General features: G+C 41.9%; 1 protein-coding gene across 48 annotated transcripts in view; it reads right to left on the bottom strand.

Annotated features, from left to right (window-relative positions):
- Positions 1-8,530: 8,530 nt before the first annotated feature.
- The window catches only part of ZNF638 (zinc finger protein 638), a 70,705-nt gene continuing 54,274 nt past the window's right edge, over positions 8,531-24,961 (bottom strand). For 12 of the 48 annotated variants that reach the window (XM_065597341.1, XM_065597321.1, XM_065597320.1 and 9 more), the window contains 8 exons: positions 19,096-20,596; positions 18,424-18,489; positions 15,692-16,805; positions 15,434-15,505; positions 14,162-14,515; positions 11,310-11,402; positions 9,787-9,905; positions 8,531-9,041 (listed from right to left, as the gene is read on the bottom strand). In XM_065597341.1, the coding sequence (XP_065453413.1) occupies positions 8,970-9,041; positions 9,787-9,905; positions 11,310-11,402; positions 14,162-14,515; positions 15,434-15,505; positions 15,692-16,805; positions 18,424-18,489; positions 19,096-20,596 (3,391 nt within the window). In that variant the 3' untranslated portion in view covers positions 8,531-8,969. The remainder of the gene's footprint in view (positions 9,042-9,786; positions 9,906-11,309; positions 11,403-14,161; positions 14,516-15,433; positions 15,506-15,691; positions 16,806-18,423; positions 18,490-19,095; positions 20,597-24,961) is intronic. The other 36 variants (XM_065597343.1, XM_065597329.1, XM_065597346.1 and 33 more) reach the window with 11 other exon arrangements.

Consider the following 24,961-nt stretch of genomic DNA (forward strand, 5'->3'; position numbering starts at 1 on the left):
ACAAGCCTTGCGGTTAGAAGGGAAGATGATGATGTCATATAGCTCGACTTTAGTCAGGCTTTTTACTGTCTCATGTGACAACTAGCACAATTGGCTGGAAAACCGTACTCAGAGTAGTTATCAGTGGTTCCCAGTTGAGCTGGCAGGGCATATCAAGTGCGGTCCTGCAGGGATCTCCTCTAGGTCCGGTTCTATTCAATATCTTCACAAATGATTTGGATAATGGCACAGAAAGTACGCTTATAAAGTCTGTGGAAGCTAGGAAGGGTTGCAGGCACTTGGGAGAACAGGATTATAATTCAAAATGATCTCAGCAAACTGGAGAAATGGTCTGAAGTAAATGGAATGAAATTCAATAAGGACAAATGCAAAGTACTCCACTTAGGAAGGAACAATCAGTTGCACACATACAAACTGGGAAATGACTGCCTAGGAAGGAGTACTGCGGAAAGGGATCTGGGGATCAGAGTGGCTCACAAACTAAATATGATTCAACACTAACACGGTTGCAAAAAAAGCAAATATAATTCTGGGATGTATTAGCAGGAATGTTGTAAGCAGGACATGAGAAGTAATTCTGCCGCTCTACTCCGCACTGATAGGCTCTCAACTGAAGTATTGTGTCCAATTCTGGGCACCACACTTTGGGAAAGATGTGGACAAATTGGAGAAAGTCCAGAGAAGAGCAACAAAAATGATTAAAGGTCTAGAAAACATGACCTATGAGGGAAGATTGAAAAAATTGGGTTTGTTTAATCATGACAACAGTCTTCAAGCACATGAAAGGATGTTATAAAGAGGAGGGTGATACATTGTTCTCCGTAAGCTCCGAGGACAGGACATGAAATAATGGGTTTAAACTGCAGCAAGGGAGGTTTAGGTTGGACATTAGGAAAAACTTCCTAACTGTCAGGGTGGTTAAGCACTGGAATAAATTGCCTAGGGAGGTTGTGGAATCTCCATCATTGGAGATTTTTAAGAACAGGTAAGACAAACACTTCTCAAGGATGGTTTAGATCAGGGTTTCTCAACCCATAAATTGGGTCCCCAGAATGTTTCAAAGGGTCTCATGGCAGCTCCTGTCCCACAGGGCTGGCTGGGCTCGCCTCCCCTGCTCCAGTCACTGCAACCTCTAGGGTCCCTGCGCCACTCAGGTTTGGCCCAGCCGTCATGACAATGGAAGCCCAGCTAGGCCAAAAGTGAGTGAGTGGCACTGCAACCCTGTGAGCCAAGGCACAACTCCACTCTCCCAACCTGTGGCTCCGGAGCCACATGCAGCTCTTCAGAGGTTAATATGCGGCTCCTTGTCTAGGCACCGACTCCGGGACTGGAGCTACAGGCGCCAACTTTCCACTGTGCCGGGAACCATTGCTCACCCCCTGGCTCTGCCACAGGCCCTGCCCCCACTCCACCCCTTCCCGCCCCCTCCCCTGAGCCGCCATGCCCTTGCTCCTCCCCCTCCCCCCCCAGAGCCTCCTGCACGCCACGAAACAGCTGATCGGGAGGTGCAGGGAGGGAGGGGGAGGTGCTGATCGGTGGGGCTGCTGGTGGGTGGGAAGCGCTGGGAGTGGAGGTGGGGAGCTGACAGGGGTTGCTGACGTGTTACTGTGGCTCTTTGGCAGTGTACATTGGTAAATTCTGGCTCCTTCTCAGGCTCAGGTTGGCCACCCCGGTTTATGGTGCCGTTATGTTCCAAACAGGACAATGAAGAAGTGTGAAAGTTTCCTACAGGTTTCTTGCGTTCCTTAGATGTGAGAGGAGTTCAGATCTTGCCCTGAGGAGGGACAGGATTAGAAGAAAACTCTGCTAAAAACAACAGGCTCGTTAATTTTAGCATTCGCTTTAGGGACAAACTCAGAACGAAGATGCGAATCAAACGTGCCGGGGAAGAACTGCAAGTAAGGAGGAATCATAGAATCATAGAATCATAGAATATCAGAGTTGGAAGGGACCTCAAGAGGTCATCTAGTCCAACCCCCTGCTCAAAGCAGGACCAATTCCCAATTAAATCATCCCAGCCAGGGCTTTGTCAAGCCGGGCCTTAAAAACCTCCAAGGAAGGAGACTCCACCACCTCCCTAGGTAACGCATTCCAGTGTTTCACCACCCTCCTAGTGAAATAGTTTTTCCTGATATCCAACCTGGACCTCGCCCACCGCAACTTGAGACCATTGCTCCTTGTTCTGTCATCTGCCACCACTGAGAACAGCCGAGCTCCATCCTCTTTGGAACCCCCCTTCAGGTAGTTGAAGGCTGCTATCAAATCCCCCCTCATTCTTCTCTTCTGGAGACTAAACAATCCCAGTTCCCTCAGCCTCTCCTCATAAGTCATGTGCTCCAGACCCCTAATCATTTTTGTTGCCCTCCGCTGGACTCTTTCCAATTTTTCCACATCCTTCTTGTAGTGTGGGGCCCAAAACTGGACACAGTATTCCAGATGAGGCCTCACCAATGTCGAATAAAGGGGAACGATCACGTTCCTCGATCTGCTGGCAATGCCCCTACTTATACAGCCCAAAATGCCGTTAGCCTTCTTGGCAACAAGAGCACACTGTTGACTCATATCCAGCTTCTCGTCCACTGTGACCCCTAGGTCCTTTTCAGCAGAACTGCTACCTAGCCATTCGGTCCCTAGTCTGTAGCAGTGCATGGGATTCTTCCGTCCTAAGTGCAGGACTCTGCACTTGTCCTTGTTGAACCTCATCAGGTTTTTTTCTGCCCAATCCTCTAATTTGTCTAGGTCCCTCTGTATCCGATCCCTACCCTCTAGTGTATCTACCACGCCTCCTAGTTTAGTGTCATCTGCAAACTTGCTGAGAGTGCAGTCCACACCATCCTCCAGATCATTAATAAGGATATTAAACAAAACCGGCCCCAGGACCGACCCTTGGGGCACTCCACTGGAAACCGGCTGCCAACTAGACATGGAGCCATTGATCACTACCCGTTGAGCCCGACGATCTAGCCAGCTTTCTATCCACCTTACAGTCCATTCATCCAGCCCATACTTCTTTAACTTGGTGGCAAGAATACTGTGGGAGACAGTATCAAAAGCTTTGCTAAAGTCAAGAAATAACACATCCACTGCTTTCCCCTCATCCACAGAGCCAGTTATCTCATCATAGAAGGCAATTAGGTTAGTCAGGCACGACTTCCCCTTCGTGAATCCATGCTGACTGTTCCTGATCACTTTCCTTTCCTCTAAATGTTTCATAATTGATTCCTTGAGGACCTGCTCCATAATTTTTCCAGGGACTGAGGTGAGGCTGACTGGCCTGTAGTTCCCCGGATCCTCCTTCTTCCCTTTTTTAAAGATGGGCACTACATTAGCCTTTTTCCAGTCATCTGGGACCTCCCCCGATCGCCATGAGTTTTCAAATATAATGGCTAATGGCTCTGCAATCTCACCCGCCAACTCCTTTAGCACCCTCGGATGCAGCGCATCCGGCCCCATGGACTTGTGCACGTCCAGTTTTTCTAAATAGTCCCGAACCACTTCTTTCTCCACAGAGGGCTGGTCACCTTCTCCCCATGCTGTACTGCCCAGTGCAGCAATCTGGGAGCTGACCTTGTGCGTGAAGACAGAGGCAAAAAAATCATTGAGTACATTAGCTTTTTCCACATCCTCGGTCACTAGGTTGCCTCCCTCATTCAGTAAGGGGCCCACACTTTCCTTGATTTTCTTCTTGTTGCTAACATACCTGAAGAAACCCTTCTTGTTACTCTTAACATCTCTTGCTAACTGCAACTCCAAGTGTGATTTGGCCTTCCTGATTTCACTCCTGCACGCCTGAGCAATATTTTTATACTCCTCCCTGGTCATTTGTCCAATCTTCCACTTCTTATAAGCCTCTTTTTTGCGTTTAAGATCAGCAAGGATTTCACTGTTTAGCCAAGCTGGTCGCCTGCCATATTTACTATTCTTTCTACACATCGGGATGGTTTGTTCCTGCAACCTCAATAAGGATTCTTTAAAATACAGCCAGCTCTCCTGGACCCCTTTGCCCTTCATGTTATTCTCCCAGGGGATCCTGCCCATCTGTTCCCTGAGGGAGTCAAAGTCTGCTTTTCTGAAGTCCAGGGTCCATATTCTGCTGCTCTCCTTTCTTCCTTGTGTCAGGATCCTGAACTCGACCATCTCATGGTCACTGCCTCCCAGGTTCCCATCCACTTTTGCTTCCCCTACTAGTTCTTCCCTGTTTGTGAGCAGCAGGTCAAGAAAAGCTTTGCCCCTAGTTGGTTCCTCCAGCACTTGCACCAGGAAATTGTCCCCTACGCTTTCCAAAAATTTCCTGGATTGCCTATGCACCGCTGTATTGCTCTCCCAGCAGATATCAGGGTGATTAAAGTCTCCCATGAGAACCAGGGCCTGCGATCTAGCAACTTCTGCTAGTTGCCAGAAGAAAGCCTCGTCCACCTCATCCCCCTGGTCTGGTGGTCTATAGCAGACTCCAACCACGACATCACCCTTGTTGCTCCCACTTCTCAACTTTATCCAGAGACTCTCAGGTTTTTCTGCAGTATCATACCGGAGCTCTGAGCAGTCATACTCCTCTCTTACATACAACGCAACTCCCCCACCTTTTCTGCCCTGCCTGTCCTTCCTGAACAGTTTATATCCATCCATGACAGTACTCCAGTCATGTGAGTTATCCCACCAAGTCTCTGTTATTCCAATCACATCATAGTTCCCTGACTGTGCCAGGACTTCCAGTTCTCCCTGCTTGTTTCCCAGGCTTCTTGCATTTGTGTATAGGCACTTAAGATAACTCAATGATCGTCCCTCTTTCTCAGCCTGAGACAGGAGTCCTCCCCTCTTGCGCTCTCCTGCTTGTGCTTCCTCCCAGGATCCCATTTCCCCACTTACCTCAGGGCTTTGGTCTCCTTCCCCCGGTGAACCTAGTTTAAAGCCCTCCTCACTAGGTTAGCCAGCCTGCTGGCGAAGATGCTCTTCCCTCTCTTCGTTAGGTGGAGCCCGTCTCTGCCTAGCACTCCTTCTTCTTGGAACACCATCCCATGGTCGAAGAATCCAAAGCCTTGTCTCCAACACCACCTGCGTAACCATTCGTTGACTTCCACGATTCGACGGTGGAGTCTTAGGAGGAGTAACTAAGGCCACGTCTACACTACAGAGCCGATGCTGGCACAGCCCACTAGTGTAGAGACGGCGCACACCAATATAAAGTTTGTTTGCTGGTGCAGGAGCACCACCTCCCTGAATAACATTAACTCTGCCAATAGAAGCACTCTCCTGTTGGCACAGCCGCATTGGTGCTGGTGGTTTTGTTGGCACAGCTATTTTGCTAGGGGTGTGTGGTTTTTTCACACCCCGACTGACATAATTAAGCCGGCATCAATTTAAGTGTCCATCAAGCCTCAGAAACTAGCTCTCTTATCCTCCGGGCTGAGATTACAGCAACATTAAGATGAGGAACTTCACAGGAATTTGGTGTAGGGATCCAATGAGAGGCCCCATATGAACCTAGGAAACAAGGGACATGTAACTATACGGCGCAAGGGTCTCTAATAGCCCAGACTAAAAAGGTGACAGACGTGGGTGACAGCCAATGCCCCACCTCCAGTAGGGCTGCAGAGAAAGCCGGGGCTGAGTTCGGTGGCGGAAGAGGTAACTGCTGATGCCCTCCAGCGGCATGCCCTGCCCAGCCAACAGCCTACTACTACTAGTCTATTTCAGGGCTAGAATTATGATTTTTTTTTTAAAAAGAGCTCCTACCGTCATCTTGCTCTAAAATTACACCGATCAACGATCAGCTCATCTGAACTGTATTTCATTCCAGGTTGTGATGCAGTTTGAGCAATGAGTGTGATGGAGATTAAGCATATATACGAGAGGAAGAATATCTCACTGGTTCGGAACTTGGGAGATCCAGGTTCAATTCCTTGATCCACCAAAGGCTTTCCATGTGACCTTGGGCAAATCAGTCTCTCTAAGCTTCTGAAATATGGGGGTAATGCCACTGCCTCAGGTGGTGGCAGGAGAATATGTTAAAGATTGTGAGGTGCAGGCTACTCTGGTAAAGGGGTCATGTAAGTAAGTGATTTTAGAAGAGTATTTTATTTTACACTTGCATATAGGGACGATACAGAAGGATTTAAATGGAAGATCTTTTAACTCTTGGAGGCTTGAACGGTCTGGATGAATTTATACAAGTGGATCATCCCTTTGGATGCATCTAGTGTATTGTGCCAGGATGTCTTTTCCACTCAAATTTATAAGCCAATATCCTCCTCTTGGCTCAGGACTGCTCCTGAGGGCATTCTGCGCCAAAAAATTAAAAATCCTGCACACAATTTAAAATTGTGCAAATTTTGTCAAATAAACGTGAGGCTCCAGCATGGCATTGGGGAGCACAGACCACTGGCTGCACAGATGTGGGCAATCACCGTGCAGCTCCCCCGCCAGGACACGGACTCAGCGGTGAGGCTGCGCCCAACCCCACCACAGTGCAAGGACGGGGCCTGTCCCAGAAACACCCCGGGGCCCTGCCCCTCTGTGCCAGGTGCACCAGGTGAGGGCAGGCAGGCTCAGCAAGGCGGTATCCAAGTTTGGAGGGGCTTAGTGTGGGGGGATCCAGGTGTGGGTTGAGAGGTTCTGGGTGGGGCAATCTGGGAGTGGCCAGCTCAGTGGGGGATCCAGGTGCAGGATCTGGATGCACAGGGGCTTGTGGAGGGTTCTGGGTGCAATGGTAATGGGACTCTGCAGGGGGGTCCAGGTGAAGGTGGCTGGGGCTCGGGGGGGGGAGCTCAGAAGGGAGATCTGGATGTGGGGGGCTCAGTGACGTGGGGATCCATGTGCAGTTGGTTGGGGCTTGGTAGGGTGGGATCCAGGTGACTCGTTGGGGTAGTCCAAGTGCTGGGGGAGTGGGGCTCGTCAGCGGGGGTTATGGGTACGGCGGCAGAATCTGGGTACGAGGGGATCTGGATGCACGGGGGCTGGGCGGATGGGGGAACAGCTCCCTGTACAGTGATCCCTGCTCCTGCAGTTAAGGAGTGATGGGTGCCGGAAGTGTGTGTCCTTTTTTAGAAGTCTACAAGACTTTTTTTTTAAAAAAAACCTGCTTAAAAGTTACAGCTGCATAACGAACAATTTTAAATTGAAAACCGTATGGTATACTTTATTCTTGTAACTGGAATAAACAGTTTTTGAAAACTGGGTTCAAAATTTGTCACGGTTTACCCTGGAGCATGTTGTGTAACTGACAACAGGATCTAACTCTGTTGGAAAAACATTTGCCATTCAGAAGTTTTATAAATGCTTTCCAACACCCAAATCTTCTATAATATACCATTTGTCATATCCATTTTAACATCACTTTTCTGAACTCTTGAAAACAAGCTCTTCATTTTTTAAAACTCTGGGCCAAATTCTGCCCTCTGTTACACACATGCCTCCTCCCCACCCATTGATTTCATCACACAGAATTAGGGCAGAATTTGGCCCTCCCTCCCTCTTTTAACACAGCCTGTATCCTTCAGTAGAATGCAGTAATTTACAGAGTGAAAAATCAGATGTGTTGTCTCCCTGGATCCACGCTTTTGAGGGAGATGTGGCCTGAGTTTCACAGGAATGCATGGAACTACTCCCCCACTTTCCCAAAGGAATATGCACTTGCAAATGCCCGATGGACTGGACTTTGCTACTACGAGAGTTCTATCATGCTAACAACCCAGTCTTGGATCTTTCTTGAGCAGACTCAATTACACTAAAAATATCTGTACCGATGATATGATGTGACTTAACGTCCGGCGAATCTTTGCTTTGACTGGTGGGAGCTCTCATTCATTACATCTGCAGGACAAGGGTTATGCACAACGCTATCCATCCAACATTTAAGGTTGTTAAAGTGGGTCTGATAGGAAAATTTCAGACAGCGATCTAGGTGAAAGGTAAACACTCAAAGCAGAGTCGATTGCTCTTAGATTCAGATATGTTGTGGAAAATGGATGGGAGGGGAAGGAGGGGAAGGTAGCAAGAATGCCTGAGGTACGTATAAGACATCCAAAAACTTCCAGATAGATCGCTGACCGTTCTGCTTTCTTTACCCAAAGGCCTTCCATTATCTCACCGAAGAAGACAGCAACACTTATTTGCTCAGAATAACTCAGCATTAAGCTTAGTGATAAACATTATACAGAGCAAATCTAGGCCCAGATCCTGCTCCCACTGACGTAAGAACAAAACTGCACTGATTTCAAAAGGTGGGGGATCAGGTCTTTAGAACACATGAAACTACAGTTAGCAAACAGATTTTTCCATTCCATGGCCAAACTGAAAAATCTGAAGAAAAAAATAATCAGATAATTTCTAATCAAAACTGAATTTCTCTGTTTTTTCTTCCTCAAACAAAAACACTGAAAAAATGTTTGGGTGAAACAGATATTTTGTTTCAGAAATGTCAACTCAAAATGAACCATTTTGACATTTCCACAATTTCTGTTTGCAGTTTTTTCAACTGAAACTATTCAAGTTTGACCCGAACTGGTAAATAATTGATGCCTCGAATAATATATTTTTCAATCAATTTACTGTTCTCGGAAGACAATTCACCCAGCTCTACATGAAACATGTGAAGACTGAAATTTCAATAGCTAAGATCTGCAAAGAAACACTAAATGTGGATCTCTGGAAGAGGTTCCATAAATCCTCTACAGTGATGTAGTAAAATTGCCAAACATGAAATTACACCAAACACAATCACATGGTGTTAACTATACAGTAAGAACATTTATTTCAACACTTAAGAGCTCTCTCCCAAGCCAGATGATTTGATATAGAAATCAAAACCACCATACATTTTCTTCTCTGTCTTTGTCTACCTTGAACTCAAATTTATACAACATCAGAATTTGCTTCTGAAACAAAATTACAAATTAAATCATAACAAAAGACACAAAATTTACTGGACCCTAAATTAAATTGTTTTAAAGAATTCTTCTCTCCTCCTGAGATCACCTCGAACTAAGTTCTTCCCCCTCATCTTCCTCCTCATCTTCCCCATCCTTTTGCTTGGCCATGAATTTCTGTGGGGAAAAAGATTTTAAAACGTCTTACTTTGTAGCCAATGACAAGACACCGAAGTTAACACTTTATTCTCCCTGGCAGGATATGCATCATGTTCTAAATACAATGCACATTTACATGTATTGAACATCCAGAATCTGGCCAACTCCTGATATTGACTAGACCCAATCTCCACCAGAGTTTGCCAGTTAATTTTGCCTAGAGACTTATCTTCAGATCTGCTGGTCAAATGCACTTATCAATGCTCCTCTTACTCTCTCAAAGCACACACCTGCATCACTGGGGAGACGGTGTAAATGACTCCTAAATTAAATTTTCTGATGGTCAAATTAGTATCTTAAGTTACATGTGCAGCCATTTTAATCACAGTCTGGAGCCTTGATGACTAACTTTTGGCAAGGCTAGGAAGGGGAAGATATCACAGATAGGATTGCCCAGCATTTAACTCAATGATCAAGGTCATTAAGGGGTTAATAATTTCATTTCTTTAATTTAAAATGTAGTACACTCTTGAAGTTATAATTTTTATTTGATCTACAGAACATAGCTATGAGGTATTGAAAAAAACAATATAATTTGCATCTATCTGCAATTGGTTTACAAACCATTCTTTTCATCTAGACCCTATCGGTTTAGCAAAACCACTACTGAGATAATTAGCTGTCGACAGAACAAAATAGATTTAAAAAAAATCTCAGGTACTTTATTACTTCGGTTTAAAGGGAAAGAAGCAAAAATTGTTACCTCCATATTCTGCTGATGACGCAGTGTCTTGCAATGATTTTTCATAGACATTTCACCTGCATAGAAGAGAGAGCAGATCTGACAGAAGTAGCCAGCCTTTGGAACAAGAAAATCTAAACCTTAAAAAAAAAAAAAAAAAAAAAGGGGGGGGGGGGGGAGAGAAAAGTTTAACAATTCATCTACAACTCTCAATTAAAATCTACCAGGTAAATTTAGCCAAAATACGCACGCGCGCGCGTGTGTGTGGTGGTGGTCTTTTGGTAAGGCCGGAAGGGATCACCAACTCTTCACCCGCCACACTAACCCCAACAACCAAAATTAGTTATTTGGGTATTACAGCCCACAGAAGACTAAACCATTATGTGCCACAGGAACAGAATAGGAGGGACCGAGGTGCACTAGTTCCCAAGGCCCCTGAAATGGGGAGCCATTATGCAAGATATATCCAGATAGTCCTAGCAAGTGACCTTCACTCCATGCTGCAAAGGAAGGTGAAAATCTGCATGGTCACTGCCAACCTGACCCAGGGGAAAAATTCCTTCCTGACCCCACATATGTAGACCCTGAGCACATATAGTATGACTCAATCAGCTAAGCATGTGGAAGACAGAATGCTCGGTGCCACCTCAGACCAGCGTCCTATCCATCCAGTGTCCCATGTCTGATGAATCAGAGGAAAGAGACCAAAGAAAACCCAGAATACATTGTGGTTTTGAGGGGATAACCTTTCCTGACCCCCTGAAGCATCAACTTTAGGAACATAAGATGTAAGGTATAATTTGTAATTATTAAGTGCCTTGTTAGTCTTTGCATCATTTTATTTGTACTGTTCTCCCTAAACATAATATATTTCATTAAGTGAATTATGCAAGCATGCTCTAGATCAAGGACAATTTTATACAAGCATCATGTCAGAATACAAATTTCCTAATAAATTCCTTTACCCTGTGCATGTACATGCTTCCCAAATCCAGTAAACCAACATGGCTACAATAACACTGCAAACAAAATTAAAAATTATGGCACCACAAAGATCAGTTCACATGGACATCTCAACTCCCAACACTCAAAAAGCCTTAAATCTTAGGAGATGTCTACACTGCAATTAAAATCCCACAGCTGTTCAATTCCAGGGTAGCCCCTCCGGTGTCCCCGAGCTCAGGCTCTAGCCCAAGCCCAAACGTCTACACTACAATTAAACAGCCCCTTAGCCCAAGTCAGCTGGCACGTGTCAGCCATGGGTGTCTAACTGCAGTGTAGACATACCCTTACAGAACAGAACATCTTAGCAAATCATTCACAGCACTAGAAATAAACCTTATACAATCTGAAATAATTTTCTCTCACAGGTGTAAAAAGGTATTTCATCCATCAGAAACATTGGATTATTCAGTGTATGTATGCATATATTTTATTTATAAACATGCATAAGCAGTGCTCACAGTTCCTATAATTAAGATATTAGTTACTAAAATCAAGTTTAATTGGGATTTAGAACTTTAAACCAAGATTTTAGATTTTACCTTTTGGAGTGCTTGGTGTCTTGGATTTATCTGCTGAGGAATCCACTTTTCTTCGTTTAGACTCTGGTTCTGTATCTCCTGATCCAAATTCATCTGTTAAAGCCATAAAATAGAGTTTGTAGCAAGGACTTACACTAATTTAAAAGGTATTCGGTACATAGCTTAAATATTTTTCATTAGTATGGGAAGCAAACACCAGGTCTATGACCGTTACTGCTTCTTAAACGGTTTGGCTTGCCAAGCTAGAGGTTTTTTTTAAACAGACATAGGGATCGTATCACCAGATGAACTTGAAATTCAACATTTGTATTTACTATGTCATTGCAAGTGCCTTGTTTCCAGCATGAAGCTCATTACAGACAAAAGAAGCACTACAACTGCTCTCAGTTTCTCCCTTGTAGAGACATCAGCTCAGAATTCAGAGATTCCAAGGCCAGAAGGGACCACTGTGATCAAGTCTGACCTCCCTTATAACACATGCCATAGAACTTCCCTGAATTAATTCCTGCTTTAAGTCCAATATCTATCTGTGACTGAACTAGATTGCATCATTTAGGGAAAAAACGACTGGATTTAAAAATCTCCAGTGAGATACCTGGATAAGTTGCTCTAATGGTTAATTACTCTGTTAAAAATTTGCACTTTATTTCTAGTCTGAATTTGTCTAGCTTGATTTCCAGCCACTGGATCCGATTATACCTCTGTCCGCTAGACTGAAGTGCACTCTATTACCAAATTTCAGTTCCCGATGTAGGTACTTAAGACTGACTTCTGTAGCCACATAGAAATTAAAATGTTAGGAGGACATGCAGATTGTTGTAACATTCTCAGTGCATTTCAGTTTACTGAAACACAAACTTACGTTATACAGGTGTAATTGACGGATATGCTGTTCAATACTGAATTTTAAATACTGCACAGATGTCAACTAGTTTCGTTTGGACTGGAGAACACTGATTCCATTAAAAAAAATTAAGGGTCTGTGGAAAGAGTTTCCTGGTTAACTTGGTCTAAGGCAGTGGCTCCCAAACTTTAACAACCTGTGAATCCCTTTCACTAAAATGTCAAGTCTCACGAACCCGCTCCTGAAAATGAATATTTCCTGGGTATAAATTATAAAAGCAATGATCTTGGAAATACACAATTTGTTTTTATGACATGCTTATTACACACTATTTATTATTATTTATCATTCCAGTATTTTGATTACATTATGAAAACGTTGACTCTATCTATATCAATCTATACATTGACTATCTCCCCTTGTAAGTACTCTCACACTTCTTATCACACTGTCTGTACTCAGCTAGCTTGATTATCACTTCAAAAGTTTTTTTTTCTCTTAATTAATTGGCCTCTCAGAGTTGGTAAGACAACTCCCACCTGTTTATGCTCTCTGTATGTGTGTATATATATCTCCTCATTATATGTTCCATTCTATATGCATCCGAAGAAGTGGGCTGTAGTCCACGAAAGCTTATGCTCTAATAAATTTCGTAGCTTGTATCACTTTGAATAAGCCTGTTATAAGACAAGGCTCCTATGTTTCATCAAGGAGTATCAACTGTGAACCAGCAGGAAGGTATTTAAGAAGCCAACTCAAAGAGTTCCTCCTACACAAGCATTCAGGTCTTGATCAGTCCAGGCAAACAACACATGTTACAACAAAGCTTAAACTTGTTCTTCATAATATTTTAAAAACAACACTAGCTGCCTATTTAATTTTAAAAACAGCAAAAAAAATCCACCTCCCTTTCCATTTCTTATAAGGAGTCTTGAAGTTTAAATCTCCTCAGTGTGATAGATAGGCTTGCTTTGATCTGCTTAGCTCTCGGAAGTCCAGGGGCTCCGGGCTGCCAGCCCCATGCTGCCCGGGGTCCCTAGGGACAGCTCTGTCTGCCATTAGGGAATTTTTTTCTGAGAACCCCCTGTAACATTTTTGCGAACCCCAGTTTGGGAACCACTGGTCTAAGGTAATACCAAAACATTTGCTTCTGGAGACATGCAGATTGATAGGTTCCCCTGACCTAGAAAATGGTTGATTGCATTGTCATTATTAGCAGTAAACATTTATATTATGATTTTGCCCAAAGGCCTCAGTTAGAATTGAAGCATCATTGTGCTTACTAGTGTAGAAAACAGAAAAAAATCTTTGTGGGTATCTGAGCCCCCAAACATTAATGCACCCCAACATAAAGCTGCATGACTTTGCAGCTTGAATTTGAGTAACAATTGGAGGCTTTTGTAATCTTGTTTCTAACACGGCTACCACTCAAACTTCCCCAACAGTTAACCATTTTAAAATGGGTTCCATAAGTAATGTGGCATGGCACACTCTCTCATACTGTGAATCTGCAGAAGCACCGTCATGAGTGAGAACAGAATCAAGGACTTTCTAAAGGCTGGGTAGACTAGAGGAAGCACTAATATGTACTGACTTTCCCCAACTCCTCATTGCTTGAAACTTTCCATCCTAGCATGTGCTCCTAAGAATCTGTCTCTACAGTTAATCTGTTCAACTTGACCTTTAGGCCAGAGACTAGGGGCAGGCAAATTGTCCTGGAATCCTGGGGGCGTGTGGGGCCTATAGAGGGGAAGAAGCTGAGAACAGTACACATCAATGTTCCTGAATTCTAGCTATGGGAATTCTAGCATGTTGTGCAATGTAGTATACACCTAAGCCAAGCCAAAAAACCTGAAAGGGCAAAATTTAAAAAAAAAACAAAGCAGTTTCCAACATGTTCTGTTCTGTTACAAAAACAGCTACAACTTCCCTTTAGGGTGAAAATGGATGAGACTCCAATGAAAAATTATGAACAAACAAGATGACAAATCTCTACATCAGCTCTTACCTTTCACAGTTTTTTCAGAAGATTGTGAAGGTGTCTCACTGCAGCCTTCCTGCTTTATATCTGCATCAGGCAGCAGACTTGCGTTTAGATCAGGTAATACCGATTCTGTATCTGGCGCTTTAACAGTTGCAGTCTGACTGTCTTCACTCAAACCATGCGATTCTGGGGTAGTCAAGCTTCCCTTTCCTATTTTCTCCTTCTTGGAGTCCGGTGTTGAGCCTTCCACTAATTCTGTTTTATCTGCTGCCTCCTCAGTGTTCTTGTCACACTTTTCTTGCTCTGTTTCAACAGGTGTCTCAGGTGGTGGAACAACTGGTCTTTTCCTAGGTCTGCCTCTTTTGCCTGGGGTTTTCACTACATAAATACAGAACAAAGAATTATATTAACTCATTTACCATGTATCAAAAAGCATTTCTTCAGATTTATCAATACCATTAAAATTTCAAATGAAAAATTTAAGCATTTGGCAATTTTTAAAAAAGCCTTTTATATGTGCAAGTAACTTTGTAAATGTGGTTCTCCCAGAGAATGATGAAAGGAAATTTTTCACCACATTTTGCTGATATTACACAGTATGTTTTCATACAAATGAAAGTCTGAGATAAGTTTAATTTAGATTCATATAGAAATCAGAGTCTAAAAACACAGTTTAGAAAACGTGCTAATAGACCTGTGACACGTACAGACTTATGGGACTGTTACAATTATCTACAGAATGTGAAAAAATACAATTATTCCTTTTGGATTGACCAAACTGGCACTAAAGTGATGCCTACTGATTAAAATAAGCTAAAGTTTTAAAAGTTCCCTGTTGTAATTATGAAATTTGTGGCCTCTGCAATTTCCCCCCCCCCCCATCTGCATTGTTTATCTTTCCTCCTTCTCCATTAGTCGTATATGTCCAGAGGACAATCAATTGCACAGGAACTAAGTAGGATAACGGTTTAATCCATAAATCCTTCACTTCTGGACACCCATATTTATATCCTAACTTCAGGTCAGGAGTGGGGAAAGTAACTAAAACAGGAGATGCTGCATATCAGAACTGAAACGCATCAGCACTGATGTGAGGGGAAACTCGGCAGTACTGGATCGACACTAGGCATTAGCATTGGAGAGAGTCGTTCATTTTCCTTGCAACTTTATTCAAATTTTATAAAGCTCTCCCGCTAAACTCTCACCCTTTTATACTTATTCTAAGATATTTGACCTTAATTTGTCTGCAGCTGTAGATCACAAATGCTTCTGTCCATTTCTGGCTCTACTTCCTACCTGGAGGCTGCTGCTTTTTCTTAGTTTGTCTCCCCATTTCATTTGACTCATGCACTTTGCTCGGGCTTAGCTCTGTAATTAAAGATAATATTTAACGTCTAGGCTTTTATTTAGGTAGTTTGTTTCTTCTCTTCATTGATACAATATCCAGTTATCTGCCCTGTCAGATACTGGCTACTTAGCGTAGTTTTACATGTCTTTATGTTGATTGTTTAATTACATCGTTTAGAATGCATCTATAAAACTATCAGTTCCTACCTGCAGACTGCTGCTGACTCTCAGTTTCTCCTTTGATCTCTTTTTCACTTGTCTTGTTCCAAATTTCAGCTTTTTCAGTCTCCTCTGTATTTGCTGAAAGTGCCTCCTTGTCTGCCTCCTGTGTATCTGCTACAAGGGTCTCCTTTGTGTCAGCTTCAAGAGTCTCCTTGTCTTCTGACTTTGAGTTTGCAATAATAGCCTCCTCTTCTGGCCCTATATCTGCCAGAATTTCCATTTCCTCTGGTCCTGCAATTGCAACAATATCCTCCTCTTCCAGGTTTGTGCCTATAAAAGTATTTTCTTCTTCCTCTTCATCCTCCTCCCCAACTTCGTCTACAGTAACAAAGTTTAGTTCCTCTTTTAAACGGTTGAAATCTGCCAAAAAGTCTTCGTCATCTTCAGTAACTTCATCTAAAGTTACTAGAGGCTGATCATCACTGTCTTCCTGTATTTCATCTACCGTCACTAAAGTACTAGGATCTTCAGGCAGCTGAGAAGAGATAAAGTCTCCAGGATCCTCAATGGCCCTTTTATCATCCTCTTCCTTAGGTTTTAAGGTCTCCTCAATATTCAAATCTGAAGGCTCATTTAGAGGGAGCTCTTCAACTTCTCCTATTTCATCCACAGTTACCAAGGGTTCTGCTTTCAGAAGATCTTGCTCCTCATAAACTGAACTGGAGACATCTTTAGGTACATCATGTGAAGAAAAGTCTTCCTGTTCAGATATCTCATCTAAAGTAACAAGTGATTGTGGGTCTTTTACTGCTTCTGAAATCAGCTCCTCCTCTTCATTTACTTCATCCACAGTAACAAGACCCTGTGGGTCTGTTATTGCTTCTAAATTGGAGTCTCCTACCAGTTGTGCAGTCATCTCCTCCTCTTCTCCAATCTCATCCAAAGTGACAAAGGATAATTCGCTCTCAGCAACATGTGCTATGGAGCTTTTACCTTTCTTCCTCTTAGCAACAGGCTCAGATGAAGCGTTATTTTTAGCAGAGTCTTTTCTTTTCCCCCGGGGTGGATTTCGTCTGGTTTGAAGAGGAGAGTCTGTCTCTTCTACAACCTCATCCACAGTAACAAACTCATCCAAGTTAAATGGGAAAAGCTCTTCTTCCTGCGAAATGTAAAACTATAAATTTAGTAGGCAAAGTGCACCAATACTATAATGTCTGCCATCCACATTTTAAGACAGAACATGAAACTGCAATGTTTCAAGTGAATTTAGTGGTTGTGAAAGTATCTGCAAGTTTGAAGTTGACAGTGAAATTTTAAAGTCCAATAGCTAACCTATGTATCATACACTAAAATGGACAAATCCCACTGAAATCAAAGACATTTTATTTTGCATATGTAGCACAAAACATTAATTATGTGAATGGCTACATATCAACAGGAACATATGCACAAGAAACTCATGGAAAAAAAAGTAATGGAGAGTTAAAAACTTGTTCCTGTAACAGTTTAGGCCCAAAGCAATTTGACTCTTTCCTATCGAATATCATAGCTATATAAAAAGTGACTGTACCCTTATTCCTTATTTTTTGGTAGTCCTGGCAAAAATCAAATTGCCAGTACAAAGAACTGATAGACCTGCAATGTCACATGCCATTTTAAGAAAGGAAAAAGAATACAGTCACGTTTTTTTTTAAATGACTTCTTTGGAACTCAAAAATGAAATTATCGTAGGTCGTCTTCTCAAATTTTGCAGGCAGTAAGCACTAAAAACAGTGTCTCTCTACCGATCAGAAAGCAAAAGAGGACAAGAAGATGATCATGTAAGGCAGATGGAATATATAGCCAAGATTGGAGGGGAAGGAGAGAGTGGTTGGCTACACATCTCTAACTAAAACAAGGCTTTTGTCTTCTTTTTTTCCCCTGCTAGTGGAGAAATACTGTGTGTCAAGTAGCTACAGAATGGTGAAAAATAAAGCTACACATCATCAATCCCTGATTAGTAACTGACTTTCCATATTTACTGTGCCTTTTTCTATTTGCAGCATCTATACCAATCTCAGTGATTTTAGCACCGCTCTGGAAATAGTGTCAGTCAACATCTGCTTTACGGTAAGCAAAGGAAGCACATATTGAAAAACTGACTTTTCTCTCCCACCCCTACCCCCTTCCTGCCAAAACCCCCCCAAACAATATGAAACAGAGGGAGAGTCATAAATTTAGACTTCAACTCAGCTATATGTAAAAACTATAAAAACCTAATCCTGACCAACCCCTTATTTCAACCAACGGTATATCAGGAATGCAAGTATCGTTTCTCTCTAGCATAAAGCACACAAATTATTTGTTTATGGGAGAGGCACTGTTATTATGGTTGGTTTTAATCCCTTCCATTACACCAGTTATTTGAGAGAGGACCTGGGAAGATTGTCTCTGTCATTCTTATCCCATGCCTCATCACTGCACTTGTAAGGAAGAGATCTAAGATAGGCAAATTTGAGATCTAATAGTCAGACAGGCTCCTTTTTGAAGCAGGCAAGATTTAGGACCTAAAAATTACCCCTTCAAAAAAAGTTAAGCTTTTTATATTCCTGAAACAGGAAACTCAGGCTCTCTTTTCCCCAAAATGAACATATTTTACAGACAACTAATAAAAAGTTCTAACGAACAGTATTCTGAAAAATCCACTAAGCAAGAGCTCTCAAGAGATAACGCTAAACTCATTTTGTTCTCTTAAAGAAAATTGCTACTGTAAGTTTCAACTATGTTTGGTTCCTTACCTCTTTTGATTTTACATTGCCACTAGAGACAGTTTTAGAATTCTTACTAATTCGACCAGCAGGAACCTGCAAAATTAGACAAAAATTAAAATGAAACAAGTTAGCCAGTCAACCATCTTGTCAAAAACAACTTCTTCTCTTAATGAAGTTCTTTTTAAATAGTCCAGATAGAGGCATTTGATTGCATGCTTGGCATGTACAGAACTAAGCCAACCACCAATTATAAGTCCAGGCCTATAGTCTCTAGTACCAAGTCACCGGTAATGTCTTGTCTAGTTATCTGTTCACCTTTCAGCAACCAGTGCCTGTGCGGGATAATCTAGGACTTGACAAAGGAAGCATCAGCTCACAAAAGGAGAGAAAACTTCTTTCCCATTCAGAACTATACCAAGAACATAAAGTTATGACACTCAGTACAGACCTGCTTACAGAAGTTACCTTCCTGCAATTTTATCCAAGTAACATTTTCAAACCAGTTACATACTTGAGTTGTACACAACTGGTTGCTTGCCATCCTGCTACTCCAACTTGTCTGTTGGCCCAAATCAGTTCAATAGTTTATAGAAAGGGGAAGGGGAACATAATCTTACTGTCTCATATTCAACATCTGGGAGAAGCATCAGAGTTAGTTACTGGTCAGTCACATTGAACCAGCCTTCCTGCCCTTCTCACCTTATTGCTGTTGTCGTCTTTCTTCATGCTGGATGATCTACTCTCTCTCTCTTGAGACTGCTTTGAACTACCCCTAGATTCCACTCTTGAGTCCTTGTCTTGCTGAGATGAACTCCTCCCACTGCCTCCCTTTACAACAACAGGACTTATGTCCAGTTTAGATTTGGTGATGCTATCTGGCAGACTTGATCTGCTGCCAGTAGCTCTTGGTTGACCCACTTCTTTTGATGAAAGTTTCTTCTCAGTAGCAGATCTGCTTCTGGTCTCAGGTTTTGAGGAAGCTTTCTGCTCCTCTGTTTTAGTTAGAGAAGTCTCATTTCTCCGCATCATAACTCTTGACTTTGATATATCAGGGATAGACACCACAGCCTTTAAGATTGTTTTACCAACAGAGGTAGGTTCCTTGATGGATACAAATGCTGCAGCTGACGTACTTGCTTTGCTGGTTTCATCTATTTTAATTTGTCCTGGTCCTTTATTTTGATGTGCCTTGATTAAAGTTCGCTCATTCTTTTCATTCAGCACATTTTTTTCAGTGTTCTCTATGTCTGTCCCAACACTGTCCACAGGCTTTTCGGGTTTCTTCTCGACATCTGTCCCAACATTGTCCACAGGCTTTTCAGGTTTCTTCTCGACATCTGTCCCAACGTTGTCCACAGGCTTTTCGGGTTTCTTCTCTATGCCCATCCCAATGCTGGCTACAGGCTTTTCCAGTTTCTTCTCCGTGGCTGTCCCAATCTTAACCATTGACTTTTCCAGTTTCTTCTCCAAGGCTGTTCCAACTTTGGCCACTGACTTTTCTGGTTTCTTCTCTATAGACCCCACAGCACTGGTCACAGGTATTTCAAGTTTAGTTTCCACTGTATCAGTAACAGCATTTTTTACAGGAGTATCCAATTTGTTGCTTGGTTGTAGGTCTTCAGCTGACAGCATTTCCACCAAAACTGCAGCAGAATCAGGTGGCACTGCTTCAGAAACAGCCTCAGCTGTTTCCACTGTTGCTGGTTTCACAGCAGAGTCTGGCTGCACATCTTCTAGCTTGCCCACACTGGATAACTCTTCCGATGATCCACTGGCAGGAACAGGAAATTCTTCAGGTTTCACATTAGTTTCTCTTTCTGTTACAGTTGTGATAGCAGATTCCAACAATTCTGTTTCACAGTTATCTTTAACTACCTCTTCCTTCTGAAGGTTGAAAGGAGGCAGCAGGATCTCTTCTGATTTAACTTTGGATAATTCATCATCAGCTGGTTTGGTTTCTGAGCCAGTAACTGCAACTTCAGATTCCCCCTTGGATGTTTCAACTTCCGATGGTTTTGTAGCAGAATCACATACCGTTCTTTCAGGCTCCAACTCAGAGGCTTCTATCTGCACTGTTGAAGTCTTGGCTTTGACAGAGTTGGAAATGATTTCTTCCTTTGCCACACTAGTCTCTACTGGAGGATTAGCAGCTGCTGTTTGCACCACTCCTGATCCCTCTGGTTTTTTTTTCAAGTCAGAGCTAAATGTATTTAAAAAAAACAAAAGAAATCAAACTATGTTGAGAATTCCACAGTTATCAGTAACCTCTTGACGCCAATGGTTGGGATTTCCTGATGCATTAGTGGCTTAGCATTGGGAAATCTAGCCTATCAGCGTTAAAATGGTTAGAATATTGAGGCAAATAACTGATTAGTTTACAATTTTTGTCTAATCCACTTCAGTACTGAAGACCTCTTATAATTCAAATTACATTACTTACTTGTAGTTAGATTTCTCTGAAGGTACTATACACTATAGATGTGTCCTGTGACCTCAGAGCTGACAAGCAAGCTTAAATTTAGATTCCCTGATGTGGGACAGACTGTGTACACACACAAAATGTAACTATCAGTTTTTCTATATAAAAATAGTCTAAAAACTATGGTAAATTTCTCAGCTCTCCAAGAGCACTGTTCGAAGATAATATCCTCTACAGTAACTACCCTACTGATCTCCTAATAAATGTCACGAGTTTAATAAGCAGTTTCCATTTCAAATGAAATGATCGATTATAATTGTGGGAAAGGCCACGCGCAGACAGGGCCTCCTTTCTGCAATGCTATACTTTGCTGTTTAAGCTTACTGTCAGCTCCCAAGATAATAAAGCCCAGGATGACAAAGGTACAGGATAGCACTTTTCAGAGAACTTCAGTTACAGGCAAGTACATTAATTTTTCTCTGAAGAAAGCACTGCCCATAGACATTCTTGGGAAACTTTGAAGCTGGAGATGTCTAAATCTCCTTCTTCGTGACTCCTGAAAGTGGCCATCCTGAGATTACATAAAACTAGATGGAAAGATGCCAATACATCAATCAGTTCTGATGTTCTAGTTAGGTGATAAAACATATGTAGATGATCAGTCCAGAGGGGATAAACAGAAAACTGGTTAATAAGTGGATATGCACCAAGATGTGGATCTTTACTATGGTCTCTCAGATCCAAAGTATATAAAAAAATATATGCACAACTATATGAAACTTCATGAAGGGTACGTGAAGGGCTGCCATTTTGTTAATACTTCTGGCATGCTGACATCAAGAAAGTTCAAAGCTGACGCAAACGGAATCAATCACCGAAGGCCCAACTTTGATGTGGTAAGATATACATGTGTTAAAGACTACATATTAAGTCAAAACAATTAAAGCAGCCAAAAATCAATAAAGAATAAATCTCCATCACCTAAGCACAACAAGATGCACACCTCAATGTGCCTTGAAAGCTTACTTCGCACCTAACACCATCATCTTTGTCTGCCACATATATTGGAGAGAAATAGGAAGAGTGGGGCTAGTTCTATTTCAGAAGGTCAAGTATCACTATAGATTAAACACAGTTGTAACCTATTATACATCAGAGAATCAGACGAAAACTTGCAGGAAAATGTAGTCGAGCAGCTTCCATCTGTGAGAGAGGATCTACTGCAGTCCTCCCCCTAAAAGGTGGCAGGCTCACAGCATTCCAACGTACAGCAGAAAAAAAATCTCTCTTGGAGTACTGGGTCCTGTGTGTTTCTGAACAGCTCTTGCATGGAATTTTGGGAGTTTCCTCCCATGCCTCATTGTTTACTTCATGGTAATTGGAGATCTCATAAAAGTGATAGAAACATTTTCTCACTTGCCCACTCAAATAAAATTTTCTCCTTCCAAAAATTTGCTTGGAGTTTAGTCATTTCAAGTCAGTCGTGTCCAAACACTGGTGGTTGGGGTGAAAGTGTTTCAATTAGTTTTTGACCAAACAAAACTAATCTGTTTCTCGTGGCACAAATATTAAAACACTGATCAGTCATGACAACGAAGACACTTTGGTATTTAACCACCTTAGAAAGACAGGTCTCTGAATACCAAAGACTCCTTTATGTTCCAAAAGTGAGATCTATTTCAAATATATCTCCCTTCTATTTGGGCATACAATAGCTCCCCGCGACATTTGCCTAGTGTTTTGTATGTAGTAAAAAACTCATCTGGAGAACTTGATGGAGTGCATAGCCAAAAGAGACACGCCTGAAAGACTAGCTCTATTTAAGAAGCATGGAGATTTTGATCAAAGATAAACTCCATCTCCCCTGCCAAACTGCACAGAGCTCAGCATCTGCAAAGGGGGAGAATCTGTCCATAGGCTTCTACCAGGAATGGGAAAAACAGCAAGTTTATTAAATACCAGCAAATAATGCAAAACTATATATTACTTGCATCTTCAACTGCTTACAGTGAATGCTGTGAGTGCACACGCACACATCACCTACATAAATCAACTGAGATCAGTCTGTGGAACTTCAGGACTGTGTGACGTCTCTCTCTCGGAGAGAAAAGTACCTTGGCGGTCTCCAAAAAACATTAATCTGATCGATTCAAACTGGACTTTCATGGTCCAGGCTGATACATTCTGGGCAAGGAAGCAAAACTATGCAAGTTCAATGATGAGAGAGTGAGGCAAAAATATCAAGATGTTTGAAAATAATGGGTGCAAGGACTTGAAAGCCCTGCTATGCTTTGGAAAGGAAGTGGCATATTGCACTACCAGAAGGATATTTCCCTTTGCATAAAACGGGTAAAACCCACAAACATCTGATGCTCCAGTCTTGCATCTTCAGTCGTTTGTGTAAACACCCACCCTCACTCAGAGCTACCCATCAGAGTTAACAATGGAGGTAAAATAAAGGGTCAGCTCCAGAGCAACCCAAAAGAGAGCAGGCATGTGCCATAAAGGATGCAAGATAATAGAGGCAAATCCTTAATTCTCCATTTTAAACTCAGATTAAGAAAGACTGCAGGTTGGTCTTCAATTCTTCTGTAATCTTAATCTGGAACAGGAAAAGTCTTGACTACATTTGCTGAAAGAAACCGCCACCTTCATTATTAGAAACAGTCGGGCTATCCATGCCAGTGGTTTACCACCCAAGCCAGAAGGCCTGGTGAATGGCTTTAGGCCATTTCTTCATGCTGGATAATGATCAAATGTCAAGAAACATTCCAAGATTTCTTTAAGATTATCTCCACCATCCATAGGAATCAGGAATACTGATCCCCCTTCTCTCCCCAAGTTAGCCTATCCCATTCCTCTCCACAGAAAAATTCCAGGGGGGAGGAGGGGAAGCGTGACAATAAAATAGCACTCTTCCCATATTATGGGACTTACTTTTTTGCTTCTTATATGGTGATTATATCTCAAAAGGATAACAGGCCTGGTGAGAAAGGCTTACAAAGCTGAATGTAAGGATCATTCCGACATGGAGACAACTGCCTCACAGGCTGAAAGGGAATCTGTACAGGGTGAAGTTGGTAAGCAAAAACTTTATTTTGTTCATTTGTTCACCAGCCACAGTACTACTTTGTGCAGTATCTGGGACTCATAAGGATAAGATTAATTTGTATTGTGCCTTATTGGTAGGTCAGCTGCTACCTAGAATCCATCAATCTGGAATCAGTAAGGTTACCTGAACATCTATATTGGTGTGACTCAGAACCACCAGTTCAAAAGTAGTTCCCCTAAGCTTCCAACTTCCAATGTGCTCTGAACACCACTCATAAGTTTAGGAATGTCTTAATACACTTTTGTTTTACATTCACAGCTTGATATTATTTTCAAAACCAGCACGTAGACCTGAGAGAATCATCAGGAGCACAGAGAAGGAAGAAACCATGCTTTGAAAATACTACACCATTAGCAGCTGTGTGACATTACATATAAAATCTTATAAAATGTTACTATACTATAGAATAATAGTGCACAACATTATAGTAACATTACATTAAATGGTAAGTTTAGAACTATTATTAAAGAGCACTATAGATTAAATCTCTCTCTCACACACACACACACACACACACACAAGTGGATCTGAGTCACAGAAAACATGTTAACGACAAAAATTATCCTTTTCCCACCTACAGGAAGTACTTTGTATGATCTACTGTCATTTGAGATAAAAAGTATTTGCAAAACATGTTTTATATTCTAGAACCAATGAATAGTTAGTTACTCCATAATTAGATATTTTACAATCATTCAGGCATTCAAGGTGCATTTAAAAAAATTTCCACGGAGTATTACAAAATAATAATTTCCCTTTTCTGGATTCTGATGTTAAAGTTAAATATCTAAACTAGTTTTCCATTATCTAGTTAGTGGCCTATATCAATTAGACAGAAGTATTAAGTAAATTTAGAAAACGGAACCACCACCTCCTCTAATTTGTTTTAGCATTTGGAAACCGAAGCAATAGATCTTGGGCCTTGATAAATGACAGCACTGAAAGATGAAATATAGACATCATCTACTGGCCAACTACAATGAGAACTTTTTCAGCAATAGAGTCTTCCACCATAACTTAAGCACATGGGTGAA

This window comes from Chrysemys picta, chromosome 5, assembly GCF_011386835.1.
Source record: "Chrysemys picta bellii isolate R12L10 chromosome 5, ASM1138683v2, whole genome shotgun sequence".
NCBI classification, from domain to species: domain Eukaryota; kingdom Metazoa; phylum Chordata; order Testudines; family Emydidae; genus Chrysemys; species Chrysemys picta.